Below are 15,125 nucleotides of genomic sequence, written 5' to 3'. Positions count from 1 at the left end.
CGCCGGCCGGGACTGCGCAGGCGCCGGGGCTGTGGATTCCCAGGCCCGAGGCTCCTCGAGCTTCTGGGCCTGCGCACTGGGGCCGGGGAGCCTGGAGGCCCCGCCCCCGCGGCGCCGGAGGGACGGCCGCAGACGTTGGCCCCGCCCCCTCCCGCTCCGGCGGGTCCCGCGTCGTGGTCCCGCCTCCACCGCTGGGCAGGCACCTGCTGGGCGCCCAGGTAGTCGCCGCGGTTGCAGCGAGCGCACCAAGGCCACGGGCCTGGTCCAGGGGGCTGGTTTGGATGCTCGCGGCTGTGCCTTCTGGTCCCGGGTAGCTTAGAGGAGGACCTGCTGCCCCCGGGCTTGCTGGAGCCTCGGCACCCCCGCTGCATGTGGCTGCCGGGTCGCGAACCGCTCCTCGGTCTTGCGCTGGGTCCGCTGTCACGCGCGGGCGCACCCACGCCGAGCGCCCCTGTCCCCGCGGGGCGGGCGGTCTGGGGTTCAGCTGATTTCGCGCTGCGCGTGCTGCATGCTGTGCCCAGGGACGCACTAGGGTCTTGTAAGAATGGGACCTCGGGCGCCCGTGAGCGCGGCCATAGGCGGTTAGCACGTCCCGAACAAAGAAAATAGGAACCCCGGGGCGGCCCGGGCGGCTCAGCGGTTTAGCGCCGCCTTCAGCCCACGGCGTGACCCTGGAGACCCGGGATCGAGTCCCACGTCGGGCTCCCTGCGTGGAGCCTGCCTCTCCCTCTGCCTGTGTGTCTGCCTCTCTCTCTCTCTGTGTCTCGCGTGAATAAATAAATAAAAATAAAAATAATGCATTAATTCGGGATGCCCTGGTAGCTCAGCGGTTTAGTACCTGCCTTCAACTCAGGGCGTGATCCCAGAGTCCTGGAATCGAGTCCCCCGTCCGGCTCCCTGCATGGAGCCCCCAGGGAAAATTTCTACAGGACTTGAAGACACTGCTTGAATGCCTAGGGATTAACATCATTTACATTTTCTCGCAAACGTTTTCTGCTTTTCTTCCTTTTTTCATGTCCTAGTGGCTAAATGGCAGGCAAAAAGCGAGAGATCCAGCTACAGGTGAGCATGACCTATCAACAGTCTTTACTTGGGGGCGTTGGTCCTTAAACACCCCTGTGCAGTGCGGGCCTTCTTGTAGGCAGTCGTGAATAGTCAGAGCCTGTGGGATGAGATGTTGCAGAACAAAGGCCTAACAGGTACTGAGGCTCACCTGGTTGTCCAGCAGTTTGGAGTTGGGCCCAGGGCACCCCGGGACACCCCAACACAGAGCGCATCTCCCCCACTAACAGTGTAAAAACCCGCTCCATCAGTGTCCCCGCCCTAGTATCGGGATAAGCTGCTATTCTAGATTCTTTTGACTGTGTTTTTTCCTAAACATTATCATCTTCTAGTGATCGATGTTTACCAAGCCTGGTGTGGACCTTGCAAAGCAATGCAACCTTTATTCAGAAAGCTGAAAAATGAGCTGAACGAAGATGAACTTCTGCATTTTGTTGTAGTAAGGATTTCGTTTCCATTAAACAGTTATTTTTTTTGATACTTCCAAATGTTTAAGTATTGTCTTTAAGGATGGTCTTCTATTTTTTTTAAGATTTTAAAAAATTTATTCATTCATGAGAAACAGAGAGAGAGAGGCAAAGACACAGGCAGAGGGAGAAGCAGGCTCCAGACAGGGAGCCCAACGTGGGACTCAATCCTGGGACCCCAGGACCACACGTTGGGCTGAAGGCAGGGGCCAAACCGCTGAGCCACCCAGGGATCCCCTTTAAGGATGGTCTTAAACAGCCTGCCAACTCTTCAGAAAAAGACCATATTTACTTGGCAGTTTTACTGTATAATTTAGTTCTAGTGGATCTGAGAATGATGATTTTTATCCCAGTTCCTGTAGTGTTAAAGTTGTTTACCATGGTTGCGAACACCAGAAAGGATACATACGATGTGTGTCTATTGACCTGTTTCTTTTCATCTGATTGTGTGTTCAGTGTGTGTCTTTTAGAATAAGGGCTGCAGGTGCTGCTCTGGTTTGTGTTGGGAAGGTCTCTGGGCACTTAACCCAGTTACTGATTTTCCAGCAGTAGTGATTTTCCCCTCACTTATCACCCAGATGTGCCGAGGAATTAAAATATTACAATTAAACTTACTGTATTGATTATTCAATTTGTCCCACATCGGGTTATCAGCTGCATAGAGTTTTGTTGTCTAATATGATGGCCACTCGACACAAGTGGCTTTTGAGCACTTGAAAATGTGGCTAGTGTGACTGAGGAACTGAATGTTTAATTTTAATTAATTTGAATTTATTTATTTATTTATTTATTTATTTATAATAATAAATTTATTGTATTGGTGTTCAATTTGCCAACATACAGAATAACACCCAGTGCTCATCCCGTCAAGTGCCCCCCTCAGTGCCTGTCAATTAATTTGAATTTAAATTAAAAAACTGATAATCAATTCAGAAATTATAGAACTTCTTAAGTTGTGTGGGACAACTTCGGCATGCACATTGACTTTTTTTGACTATACATTTTATGAAATCGAATTACCAATCAATGATTTCTGATTCAAATTTAGCATGCAAATTGTGATGTACTCTATATGGAAAATACACACAAGATTTTGGAGACTTAGTATGGAAAAAGGAAAATGAAATATTAATATTTCTGCACTGAGTACATGTTGAAGTGATCATAATTTGGATTAAGTAAAATACATTTTTACATTATTCTTCCTTGTTTTTCTTTCGTCTTTAAGTGTGGTTACTAGAGAATTTAAAAATATATGTGTGGCCACATTCTATTTCTACTGGACAGAAACAAGTCCAAACCACCCTAGACCTAAGGTGCAGAAGCACATAACTGATTTCATATCTTTACTCTTTACACCTAAAATGCATAGTCCCCCGCAGCAAACATGAAACCTCAACTCATTGCATGTTTTCTTTTTTTTTTTTCCATTGCATGTTTTCATATGTAGATTACAACACAGCTCCTCTGACTAACAGGGCTGAGGGACCCTCTCTTGGCTTCTTCCCAGTAATTGAAGAACCTCCAGAAATCCCAGTTTGTAAACAATCGCCTTAGGTTGCAAAACCCATCTTGGAGAGAAGACCCTACCAAATGGTCTCCTGACAGCCGGCCCAAGGGATGATATGTTAATATAGAGGAACACACTATTATTAAATATATAATTGTTTATAATCAATGTAGGACAACTTGAATTTGTTTTTTCCTCCCAAGTTTTCATTTAAATTCTAGTTAGCTAACATACAGTGTAATACTAGTTTCAGGTGTAGGGTTTAGTGAGTCATCATGTACATACAACACGCAGTGCTCTTCCTGAGTGGCCTCCTCATTACCTGTCACCCATCTTGCCCATCTCCCACAGAGATAACTTCTTTATCTATTTATCAGATGATGGACATTTGATTCTTTCCAGAATTTAGCTACTGTTGATACTACTGCTGTAAACATCAGGGTGTATGTATACCTTCAGATCAGTATTTTTGTATCCTTTGGGTAAATACCTAGTAGTGAAATTGCTGGATTGTAGGGTAGTTCTAGTTTTAACTTTTCAGGAACCTCCGTACGGAGGGTTCCCCTTTCTCAACATCCTCGTCAACATCTGTCGTTTCCTAGTCCTAGCTGTTCTGACAAGTATGAGGTGATATCTCATTGTAGTTTTAATGTGTATTTTCCTGATGATGAGTGATGTTGAACATCTTTTCATGTGTCATTTATCTGTATGTCTTCTTTGGAAAAATGTCTATTCACGTCTTCTGTCCATTTCTTAACAAGATTATATGTTTTTTGGGTGTTGAATTTGATAAATTCTTTGTAGATTTTGGATACTAACCCTTTATCAGATATGTGATTTGCAAATATCTTCTCCCATTCCGTAGGTTGCCTTTTAGTTGTTGATTATTTCCTTCACTATGCAGAAGCTTTTTATCTTGATGAAGTCATAATCATTTTTGCTTTCATTTCTCTTGCCTCTGGAGATGTATCTCATAGGAAGTTGCTACAGCCAATGACAATGAAGTTGCTGCCTGTGTTTTTCTCTAGGATTTTGATGGTTTCCTGTCTCACATTTAAATCTTTCATCCATTCTGAATTTATTTTTGTGTGTGGTGTAAGAAAGTGGTACAGTTTCATTCTTCTGCATGTTGCTGTCCAGTTTTCCCAACACCATTTGTTGAAGAGATTGTCTTTTTTCCATCAGATATTCTTTCCTGTTTTGTTGAAGATTAGTTGCCCATATAGTTGTGAATCCATTTCTGGGTTCTCTATTCTGTTCTATTGACCTATGTGTCTGTTTTGTGCCAGTACCACACTGTCTTAATGCCTTCAGCTTTGCTTTTCTTTTTTCAAGATTGTTTTGGCTATTTGGGGTCTTCTATTGTGATTCCATACAATTTTTAGAATTGTTCTAGATCCATGAAAAATGCTGGTGGTATTTTGATAGAGATTGCCTTAAAAGTGTAGTGTGTAATATAGACATTTTAATTTTTTGTTTATGGCTTTTATGATTTTGATAAGTCTTTATCCCTGCTTTATTGAGCATTTTTATCAAGAATGGATGCTGTACTTTGTCAAATGCTTTTTCTGCATCTGTTGAGAGGATCATATGGTTCTTATCCTTTCTTTTATTAATATTAATATATCACATTGATTGATTTGTGAATATTGAACCAGGCATGCAACCCAGGATTAAATCCCTTTATTCAAGGGTTCAATCAACCCCTTGATTGTGGTAAATGATTCTTTTTTTTTTTTTTTTTTTTTTTTTGGTAAATGATTCTTTTAATGTGCTGTTAGATTCAGTTTGCTAGTATTTTGTTGAGAATATTTGCATACATGTTCATCAGGGATATTGGCCTCTAATCCCCTTTGCCTTTTAAAATATTTTATTTATTTATTCATGAGAGACACACAGAGAGAGGCAAAGCCACAGGCAGAGGGAGAAGCAGGCTCCCTGTGGGGAGCCAGATGCAGGACTCCATCCCAGGACCCCCGGGGTCACGCCCTGGGACGCTCTACCACTGAGCCATGCAGACGTCCCAAAATCTTTTTTTAGTGGGGTCTTTGTCTGGTTTTGGAATCAGGGTAATGCTGGCTTCAGAGAATGAGTTTGGAAGTTTTCATTTCTGTTTTTTGGAATGGTTTGAGAAGAATAGGTATGAACTCTTTATTTATGTATTTTTTTTGGTATAAACTCTTTAAATGTTTGGTAGAACTCCCCTGTGAAGACAACTGTACTTTTTTGTTTGTTGGGAGATTTTTGATTATTGATTCAATTTCTTTGCTAGTTATGGATCTGTTCAAATTTTCTATTTCTTCCTATTTCAGTTTTGTTAGTTTATATGTTTCTAGGAATTTATCCATTTCTTCTAGATTGCCCAATTTGTTGGCATATACTTTTTCATCATATTCTTTTATGATTGTTTATATTTCTATAGTGTTGGTTCTGATTTCTCCTCTCTCATTCATGATTTTATTTATTTGAGTCCTTTTTTCTTTTTGATGAATTTGGCTAGGGGATTATCAACTTTATTAATTTTTTCAAAGAACCAGCTCCTGGTTTTGTTGATCTGTTCTACTGGTTTTTTGTTTCTATATTGTTTATTTCTGCTCTAATCTTTATTATTTCCCTTCGTCTGCTGACTTCAGGCTTCATTTGCTGTTCTTTTTCTAGCTCCTTCAGGTGTAAGGTTAGACTGTGATTTGAGATTTTTCTTGCTTGTTGAGGTAGTCTATAGTCCTATACATTTCCTCTTATGACCTCTTTTGCTGCATCCCAAAGGTTTCGGACCATTGTGTTTTCATTTTCATTTGCTTCCATGTGTTTTTTAAAATTTCCTCCTGAATTTCCTGGTTAACCCCTTCTTTAACGTCCATGTACTTGTGGTCTTTCCAAATTTTTTCTTGTAACTTCAAGTTTCATCGTGGTGGTCAGAAAATATGCATGCTATGATCTCTATCGTTCTGTACTTGTTGAGGGCTGATTTGTGACCTAGTATGTGATCTATTCTGGAGAATGTCCCATGTGCACTTGAAAGGAATGTGCTTTAGGATGAAATGTTCTGCTGCTTTAGGATGAAATGTTCTGACTACATCAGTGAAGTACATCTGGTCCAGTGTGTCATTCAAAGCCATTGTTTCCTTGTTGATTTTCTGCTTAGATTATCTGTCCATTGATGTAAGCAGGGTGTTAAAGTGGCTACCATCGATTACTGTAATGTAGGCAGCCAGTGCTGGCACTGTGCTGTTTACCGATGTCAGGTTATGCTGAGGATAGGGGAGCCAACCAGCTCTTTTATCCCTGCAGAGGGGAGTTCATGCTCACTGTTGTCAGGGGACCCTTCCCAGAAGAGCGAATAATTTCCCCTCCTCAGGCATCCTAGGTATTTTTCAGATCATTGCTTACACAGTCTGGGTCCGTCCGGTTGTTTGCCTGCCTGGACCAGCATAATGCACTTTGGGCTCTATCCTACCCAGGCTGGCTGAATTTTAAAACTCCAAACCTGGGGATCGCTGGGTGGCTCAGTGGTTGAGCCATCTGCCTTTGGCCCAGGGCATGGTCCTGGAGTCCCGGGATCAAGTCCCACGTCGGGCTCCCTGCATGGAGCCTGCTTCTTCCTCTCTCTCTCTCTCTCTCTCTCTCTCTCTCTCCCCCTCTGTCTGTCATGAATAAATAAATAAAACCTTAAACAAAAAAATAAAACTCCAAACCTTAGGGACCTGTTGTGATGGGAAATTGCTCTGGGTGAGGGTCTTGCCACACTGGAATTGATACAGGTCTGACACTGAAGGAAAGGTGCACCAGGGTGCAGGAGCTGAGGGTTTGGGGCAAAGCCCAGAGAAGAGCCAGGGTCCATGTTAGCTGCCCTCAGCAGATGTCTCTGTACCTATGCTGATGGGTGGGGGACAGAAAGAGTGTCTGCTGGCTCTTCTGTGTGTATGTTCTGGGAGAGGCAATACCACCATTTTTTCTTAAAGAGCTTACTTTCTCTCTCTCTCTCTCTTTTTAAAGATTTTACTTATTTATTAATGAGACACACACACACACACAGAGGCAGAGACACAGGCAGAGTGGAGAAGCAGGGTCTATGCAGGGAGCCTGATGTGGGTGGGACTCGATCCCGGGTCTCCAGGATCAGGTCCTGGGCTGAAGGCGGCGCTAAACTGCTGAGCCACCCGGGCTGCCCAAGAGCTTACTTTCTCTTAAATAAAAATTTGGAGAAAGTAAGCTCCTTTTTAAGTATGGCCCCATGATGGATGCCCAAGGAAAGTGACATGCAAAGGATTATATGAAACATCATAATTCTGATCAAAAGAAGTGAGATGGGGGGTGCCTGGGTGTCTCAGTCGGTTAAATGTCCGACTCTTGATCTCAGATCAGGTCTTGATTTCCGGGTTGTGAGTTCAAGCCCCGTGTTGGGCTCCATGCTGGGTGTGGAACCTACTTAAAAAAAAAAAAGAAAAAAAAAGAAGTGAGATAGGCCCATAGGATGGTGGTACGATACTGAAAGGGACAATGGAGCCTCTGAGGGAAGGGCAGTAAAGTTTTGTGTGGAGTGGGAGAGGATTTGCAGCAGGAGGGAGCAAGACAAGATTCTTGGAGGAGGGATACTTGACCTGGCTTGTAAAGGAAGAGCAAGAGCAGGTAAGGAGGGAGTGATGTGCAAACTGGATGTAGGCAAGGTTAGCTGCAGGTTGGGTACCACAAAGGTGAGTGATGAGAAGTCAGACTGCGGCCAAATGATGCAATTTGATCCTTAGGACAACTATAACATTCAGAAAATGCTGTAGTAAACATAATAAAAATTTTGTATGTCTGTGTTTTTTTTAGCATTGTGTATCTCATAACTTGGATATGGTTTCGTTTATTATTATATGAAATGTTTATATGTTTTTTCAGGCAGAAGCTGACAACATTGTGACTTTACAGCCATTTAGAGATAAATGCGAACCTGTTTTTCTCTTTAGTGTTGTAAGTATAAGATTTATCATCTCAAATATATGATCAGATTCCAATTTACAGTTAAATAGCAAGTAGCATTGTAAAATTACCATGGAACTATTTTCTGATTATAGTTGCCTAATCTTTGCTTGTCTATTAATATATTTTGTAACCTGACCTCTAGGAGCATGTAGTGAGTTGGGGAGGTTAGACAAGCTGAGTTAATGGGGGTGGGGTGGGAAAGACAAATAAGATGGCATTTACCTTTCCTGAGGAAATAACCAGAGATTGTTTGAGGAATTGTTGTTTACAGGAGTGAAATATTGAAATTTCTTAGATACCCAGTAGCAAAGAATTGGTTCCAAGGATTCACGTGTACTACTATGAGGACATATCTGTCTGACCACTATTATGTAATAAATATGTTCTCTTATCTCTGTATGTACAAATGTGTAGAAAGAAGACAGGAAGCACATTCACCAACTTGTCAGTAGTAGCTTTTTATGTATGGGAGAAGGATGCAATTTTAGTATATGTGCTGCCGAAGCGAGCACTGGGAGAAGGATGCAATATTTAATTTTTTTTCTTGATAGTTTCCTCCCAGCCCTGCATAGTTCATCCTTCAATGCTCACAATATTCCTTTGTGTTTTTAAATAAGATTTTATTTATTTATTTGAGAGAGAGTGAGCACGAACTGGGAGAAGGGCAGAGGGACAAGAGGACTCCCCACTAAGTGTGGAGCCCAATGCTGGGCTCCATCCCAGGATCCTGAGATCTTGACCTGAGCCAAAGTCAAAAGAGTTGGATGCTTAACCAACTGAGCCACCCAGGTTCCCTGTAATGTTCAGAATATTCTTTTCCTAACCCAGGTCTCCAGTTTCCTGACATCTTGCAAACACTTTCACTGTGTGACATCTGGAATTGAGATAAGCAATCAGCATACTTTCTAAGATTTTTCATTATGGCTCTGAACCTCCACTCTATTTCCTTGACTTTCCTTAAATCTGTCTCCTTACTTAGGACACACTTCTTTGCAGCCCAGAGTGTGACTGTTTTATCAGATTACCTGTCTTGAGCCCAGGAATAGAGTTGATATTCCCTTTACTTCTTACTTCAATGACTTTCTTTCCCTTGCTAATTAGAGGTCTTTTCCATGCCAACTTAGGTAATTGGCTAAAACCTCCTTCTCTCCCCCCACCTCACCCCTGTCATTTACTGATCTTCAAATCAGTTCTTGTCTATGACTGAGAACTTTGAGCCTGCAGCTCAAACCTGTTTCAAACCCCTGTCCTGCCATCCCTCTTGGGACTTCGGTATCCACATTGGCCATCCACCCACAACCTGGCCTCTCAATTCCTGACCTCTGCTGCTAATGACCTTTTCTCCAGTGCACCTCAGCCAGTTGCTGGTGCGGTCATGCCTCAGAGTTTGTTATCACTCATTCCTCCATAGCCATACTCATTCCTCTAAGAATCTCAGTCTGTGCCCACAAAACCCTCACCAAGTCATCACATGTTTATACAGATATTCCCACAAGGGCTTTTTGTATTGCTTAGCACGCTTACCTGATAAATTCATTCTAGCAAGTTTATTCCAGCAGGAATATTCCAGCAGGAAGAGCTTTTTCAAAGACATTCCCTTGAAAGTCCCCAGAATGGTTGTAAGGTCCCTTTTAGCAGCAAATGGGAACCAGAGTGTCAGTATTTATTTAAACCTTTCTCAACTGGATCCTTCTCATTGCCCTTTGAATATAATTAATTTTTTCCAATTAAAAAATAATACTTTATTTGATGCTACACCCCTCTCCAGCTATCACCCATCTCTCTTCTTTATCTTACCACTAAATTTCTCAGAAGAGTTTGCATATTTATTTTTACTCAATTTTTTTTTCACACTCCATTAATTCCTCAACCCATTCAATCCGCCTTCTGTCTGATTATTCAAGCAGATTTGCTGTTGCTAGTGTATCCGATTGTTAACTATCTGGCCACTTTTAGGCTCATTATGCTGTACCTCTCAAATGTATTGAATGTAGGGTAGCCATGCCCTCCTTTTTTGAAACATGGGCTTCTTTTGGCTTTGTTACTTGGGTTTCCTTTTGCCTATGTAGATATTACTCCGCTCCGTCTCCTTTGCAGGTTTACGTTTCTTTATCCAGCCATTAAATATTGATCTTATCATGCTGTATACCCTCCTTGAAAAATTTCCTCCATATACAGTTTGAGTTGTTACCACTCATATATCAAGAACTCAAGTTCAGCCATTTTCTATACTTTGAGCTCCATAGTTGTGTATCCAAACAGTGCTTTGACTTCCCCTCCATGTTGTCTGAAGGACATCTCACAAGGGACTGTTCGAATTGCAGACTCCCAATCCCAAGGAAATGTGGTCTTCTAAGTGTCACCTCATTGGGTGATTGACATCTTAATTTATCCACTTTGTTGACAGAAACAGAAAACTCAGCTTAGTGACATCACACCCAATCCATTCCTTGGACCTGTCAATTTCACCATTCAAGTCTCCTCACACTCATCTATGTCTTTCCATTCTTTCCATGTCCATCACCAGTGCCTGATTGAGCAACCATCTCTCTCATCATCACCTCTAGAATAGCCCCTAATATGTATACAAACATCTTTTGCTCCCTTCTAACTCCTTCTAAACATGGTAGGTGAAATGATCTTTACAAATAACAGTTCAAATTGTGGTCACTGACTCTGCTTAAACATGCCTAAGGCCTCCCACTGCACTTAGGTTAAAGGAAGGCTGTGTTGTTCCATGACCCACAAGGCTCTGCAATGTCTGGCTCCCCTCACTGTTAGGCTTCATCTCATACCAAGCATCCCCTCACTTTCTTGGCTGGTCTTCTTATTTGCCACGTCACCTTCTGGCTTCAGGACCTTTGCATCTCTACTCCTTTTGCCTAGAATGCTCTTTCTTCTCCATTTTGCCTAGTTATCTCTTACCCATCATACATAAGTATTTTTTCAAGATTTCATTTATTTATTCATGAGAGACACACAGAGAGAGGCAGAGACATGGGAAGAGGGAGGAGAAACAGGCTCCATGCAGAGAGCCCAATGTGGGACCCGATCCTGGGACTCTGGGATCACGCCCTGAGCCGAAGGCAGACACTCAAATGCTGAGCCACCCAGGGGTCCCCCATTATACATATTTTAACCCAAGAATCCCTTGATGATATTGATAAACAACTTTGCTGATCTCTTTTTTTTTTAATTTATTTTTTATTGGTGTTCAATTTACTAACATACAGAATAACCCCCAGTGCCCGTCACCCATTCACTCCCACCCCCCGCCCTCCTCCCCTTCTACCACCCCTAGTTCGTTTCCCAGAGTTAGCAGTCTTTACGTTCTGTCTCCCTTTCTGATATTTCCCACACATTTCTTCTCCCTTCCCTTATATTCCCTTTCACTATTATTTATATTCCCCAAATGAATGAGAATATATAATGTTTGTCCTTCTCCGACTGACTTACTTCACTCAGCATAATACCCTCCAGTTCCATCCACGTTGAAGCAAATGGTGGGTATTTGTCATTTCTAATAGCTGAGTAATATTCCATTGTATACATAAACCACATCTTCTTTATCCATTCATCTTTCGTTGGACACCGAGGCTCCTTCCACAGTTTGGCTATCGTGGCCATTGCTGCTATAAACATCGGGGTGCAGGTGTCCCGGCGTTTCATTGCATCTGTATCTTTGGGGTAAATCCCCAGCAGTGCAATTGCTGGGTCGTAGGGCAGGTCTATTTTTAACTGTTTGAGGAACCTCCACACAGTTTTCCAGAGTGGCTGCACCAGTTCACATTCCCACCAACAGTGTAAGAGGGTTCCCTTTTCTCCGCATCCTCTCCAACATTTGTTGTTTCCTGCCTTGTTAATTTTCCCCATTCTCACTGGTGTGAGGTGGTATCTCATTGTGGTTTTGATTTGTATTTCCCTGATGGCAAGTGATGCAGAGCATTTTGCTGATCTCTTTGACCAGGACAGATTCTTGTAGATGCTCCCAGTGCTTTGTACTTGGTGGTACTTGTCATGGTTGTTATATTACATATGTTTGCCTGTGGGCTTTTTTTCCCCTCCTTTTTTAGAATTGAATTAGACCACATACTGGGACTGTTGTTCTGTACCATCATGCCTGGTACTGTGCCAATAAACAGGTTTTTTGAAAATCTATGTTGAAAGATGAGCGAAAGGAGGCATAGTATGAAGAATAATTAGGGAACGTAGTGTTGGGAGGCCTGTAAAAGAATCACTGAACGTAATGCAGGAATGCCTTGCCTTTGGTTGTAGGACAGACAATGTGGAGATAAAACTCCAAGAGCTGGGTTTTTCGAATCAAGGCATACTTTCACATCATTAATACTTTATTTTAAAATGGCTAATTACAATAGCTAAAAAAGGATTGGGAGAGGGTGGGACAGAGTGGGGGTGACTTTGTTAAGTGGAATTTTGGACTTATCCTGAAAATGGAAGTTTCCTTCATGGTTTCCTTTCCTTTATAGAATGGCAAAATTATCGCAAGGATCAATGGTGCAAATGCACCACTTGTTAATAAAAAAATTACTAACTTGATAAATGAGGAGAAGAAAATTGCAGCAGGTGAAATGGTTCGTCCTCAGGTAATACTTTATTATTTTATTCTTAAAAAAATGCATTACATCTTTTCTGTTGCTTTCCTAAGGAATTTCCCCAAGCATCTTGGTGTATAAGTGGTACAGACTTTCTGGGAAGTATTTTGGCAAGGAGAATCAAAAGCCTTAAAAAATGCATGTATCCTGTGACTTAGCAATTACACTGCAATAATTTTCCCTACAAAGATAATAAGACAAATACAGAAAAGGGCATTTATAGCAGGGTTGTCTGTTATTAAAAATTTGGAATCCATTTAAATGTCGAGCAATGCCAAACAGGTTCCATAAAATGTCTGTAATTTTGGTCATAAATTATACAAATCCATACAGCAGGATATTATTTAGTATGTTCTAGCTCTGTACTTAACTGATATGGAAAGGAGATCAAGATTGACTGACAAAAGGAAACAAGAGTACTCTTTGGTGGAGTACTTAGAATAAGATCCTGCCTGTGAAATGTATCATCTGTGTAATGATAGATGAACTACTTAAAAATTGAGAAATAAACTACAAAGCATGTGGAGGTATGATAAAGAAGAGCTACCGGTGTTCATTGAAATGCACACGCAAGACCTCCCACACGAGCATATGCACAGGTGCACATGAGCACACACAATACATCGACACACAATACATCCATGCGCATTAAACCAACAAGAACAACAAGCATGAATTTTAAAATGATATGTAGAGGCCAGCTGAGAAATATTGAAAAATATAAATAAAGGGAAGTTCAAGCTTGTATTGAGCATTTGCTAATAAAAAAATATAATATCAGTTTAAATCAGGAAAGGATAAAACCTTTGATAAACAGGCCTAGGAATATTGGGTTAACTATTTGTATAAGAAATTTGTATCATCTTCTCATATTTTATATATAAATTTCAGGTGAATTAAAGAGCCGAATACAAAGAAACAAAGCATAAACGTATTAGAAGAAAATACTGGCAAATGTCTGTATTGTCATAAGTTGAGGAAGGCATTGTAAACATAACACAAAACAGAGATATCAAAAAAGGAAAAATTGATAGATTTATTTAAAACTTTGAAGTGCATCCTAAAACGTAAAAGGAAAGCTGCAATCTGGGAAAAATGCTTATACTCTGTGTCAATGTGCTAATATCCACAGCACACACAAAGTACTTTATGAGCATTAAGAAAAAAATGAACATTTTGATGGAAGATGGACAAATGACAGATATGGGGAATTTACGTTTATAATAGTGATTTTTCTCATCTAAAGACATTTTTCTTTACTTTTCAAGTTTTCTTATTTGTCAGGGAATCTTCTCCTTTCCCTTCTTTCTATCTGTGTCTCTCACACCACTACCCCCACTTGTTGGTGAAAACTATAATAACCAGGAATTATTGAGGAATTGCTCTTTGTTAAGACTTTCCACCAGATATCTGCATTTAATTTTGATAAAAATCTTTTTCCTTCCTAGTTTTATTGATATATAACTGACAAATTAACATTGTATGAAGTGAAAGTGTATAACAATGATTTGATATCTGTACATATCATGAAATGATCACCTCATTAAGTTTAACATCTGTCACCTCCTGTAGTTACAATTTTTTTGTTGTGATGAGGACTTTCAAGGTCTACTCTCTTGGCAACTTTCAAGTATACCATACAATAGTGTCACGTAGAGTCACCATGCTGTATATTGTACCCTTGGAACTTATCTATCTTATAACTGGTAGTTTGTGCCTTTTGGGCACCTTTATCCAATTTCCCCACTTCCCACCCTCCACCTCTGGTAACCACCATTCTGTTCTCTGTATTTATAAGTTTAGTTTCTTTAGATTCAATGTATAAGTGAGATCATATAGTATTTGTCTTTCTCTGTCTGACTGATTTCATTTAATTATATTGCCCTCAAGGTCCATCTATGTTGTCCTAAATGGTAGGATTTCTTTTTTTTTTGGTATGAATAATATTCCATGGTGTGTGTGTGTGTGTGTGTGTGTGTGTGTGTGTATCACATTGTCTTTATCCTTTCTTCCATTGATAGACATTTAGGTTGTCTGCATGTCTTGACTATTGTGAATAGTGCAGTTAACATGGGCATGGACATAACTTTTTTTTTTTTTTGAGAGAGAGAGAGGGAGAGAAGGGGGAGAGAGAGAGAAAGAGAGAGAGAGAGTCCCAGGCAGTCTTCATGCTCTGCAGCCTAGAGCCCAACACGGGGCTCTATCCCGCGACCCTGAGATCATGAGCTGATTTGAAATCAAGAGCCAGATGCTCAACCAGCTGAGCACCCAGGTGCCCTTGCATGTAACTTTCTGAGATAGTGATTTCATAGGTGGTCATAATAGTCTCCTAAGATTCTTTGTATTCATGTAGTATTTGTAATAATGTTCCCTCTTGCATTTCTAATTTTATTGAGTCCTCTGTCATTTTTCTTGAGAGTCTAGCTAAATAATTGTCATTTTATTTTTTTAATGAAACTAGCTTAACTAGCTTTCAGTTTCATTGATTTTTCTATTGTCTAGGTA

General features: G+C 41.1%; 1 protein-coding gene across 3 annotated transcripts in view; it reads left to right on the top strand.

Moving 5' to 3' along the window:
- Positions 1 to 102: 102 nt before the first annotated feature.
- Positions 103 to 15,125, top strand: part of NME8 (NME/NM23 family member 8) — a 49,812-nt gene continuing 34,789 nt past the window's right edge. For 2 of the 3 annotated variants that reach the window (XM_025449418.3, XM_025449417.3), the window contains exons 1-6: positions 103 to 218; positions 1,023 to 1,062; positions 1,142 to 1,199; positions 1,395 to 1,501; positions 7,924 to 7,995; positions 12,495 to 12,611. In XM_025449418.3, the coding sequence (XP_025305203.1) occupies positions 1,030 to 1,062; positions 1,142 to 1,199; positions 1,395 to 1,501; positions 7,924 to 7,995; positions 12,495 to 12,611 (387 nt within the window). In that variant the 5' untranslated portion in view covers positions 103 to 218; positions 1,023 to 1,029. The remainder of the gene's footprint in view (positions 219 to 1,022; positions 1,063 to 1,141; positions 1,200 to 1,394; positions 1,502 to 7,923; positions 7,996 to 12,494; positions 12,612 to 15,125) is intronic. The other variant, XM_025449416.3, reaches the window with a different exon arrangement.

Source organism: Canis lupus, chromosome 18 (assembly GCF_003254725.2).
Source record: "Canis lupus dingo isolate Sandy chromosome 18, ASM325472v2, whole genome shotgun sequence".
NCBI classification, from domain to species: Eukaryota; Metazoa; Chordata; class Mammalia; order Carnivora; family Canidae; genus Canis; species Canis lupus.
This window is presented reverse-complemented; position numbering and strand designations above follow the sequence as displayed.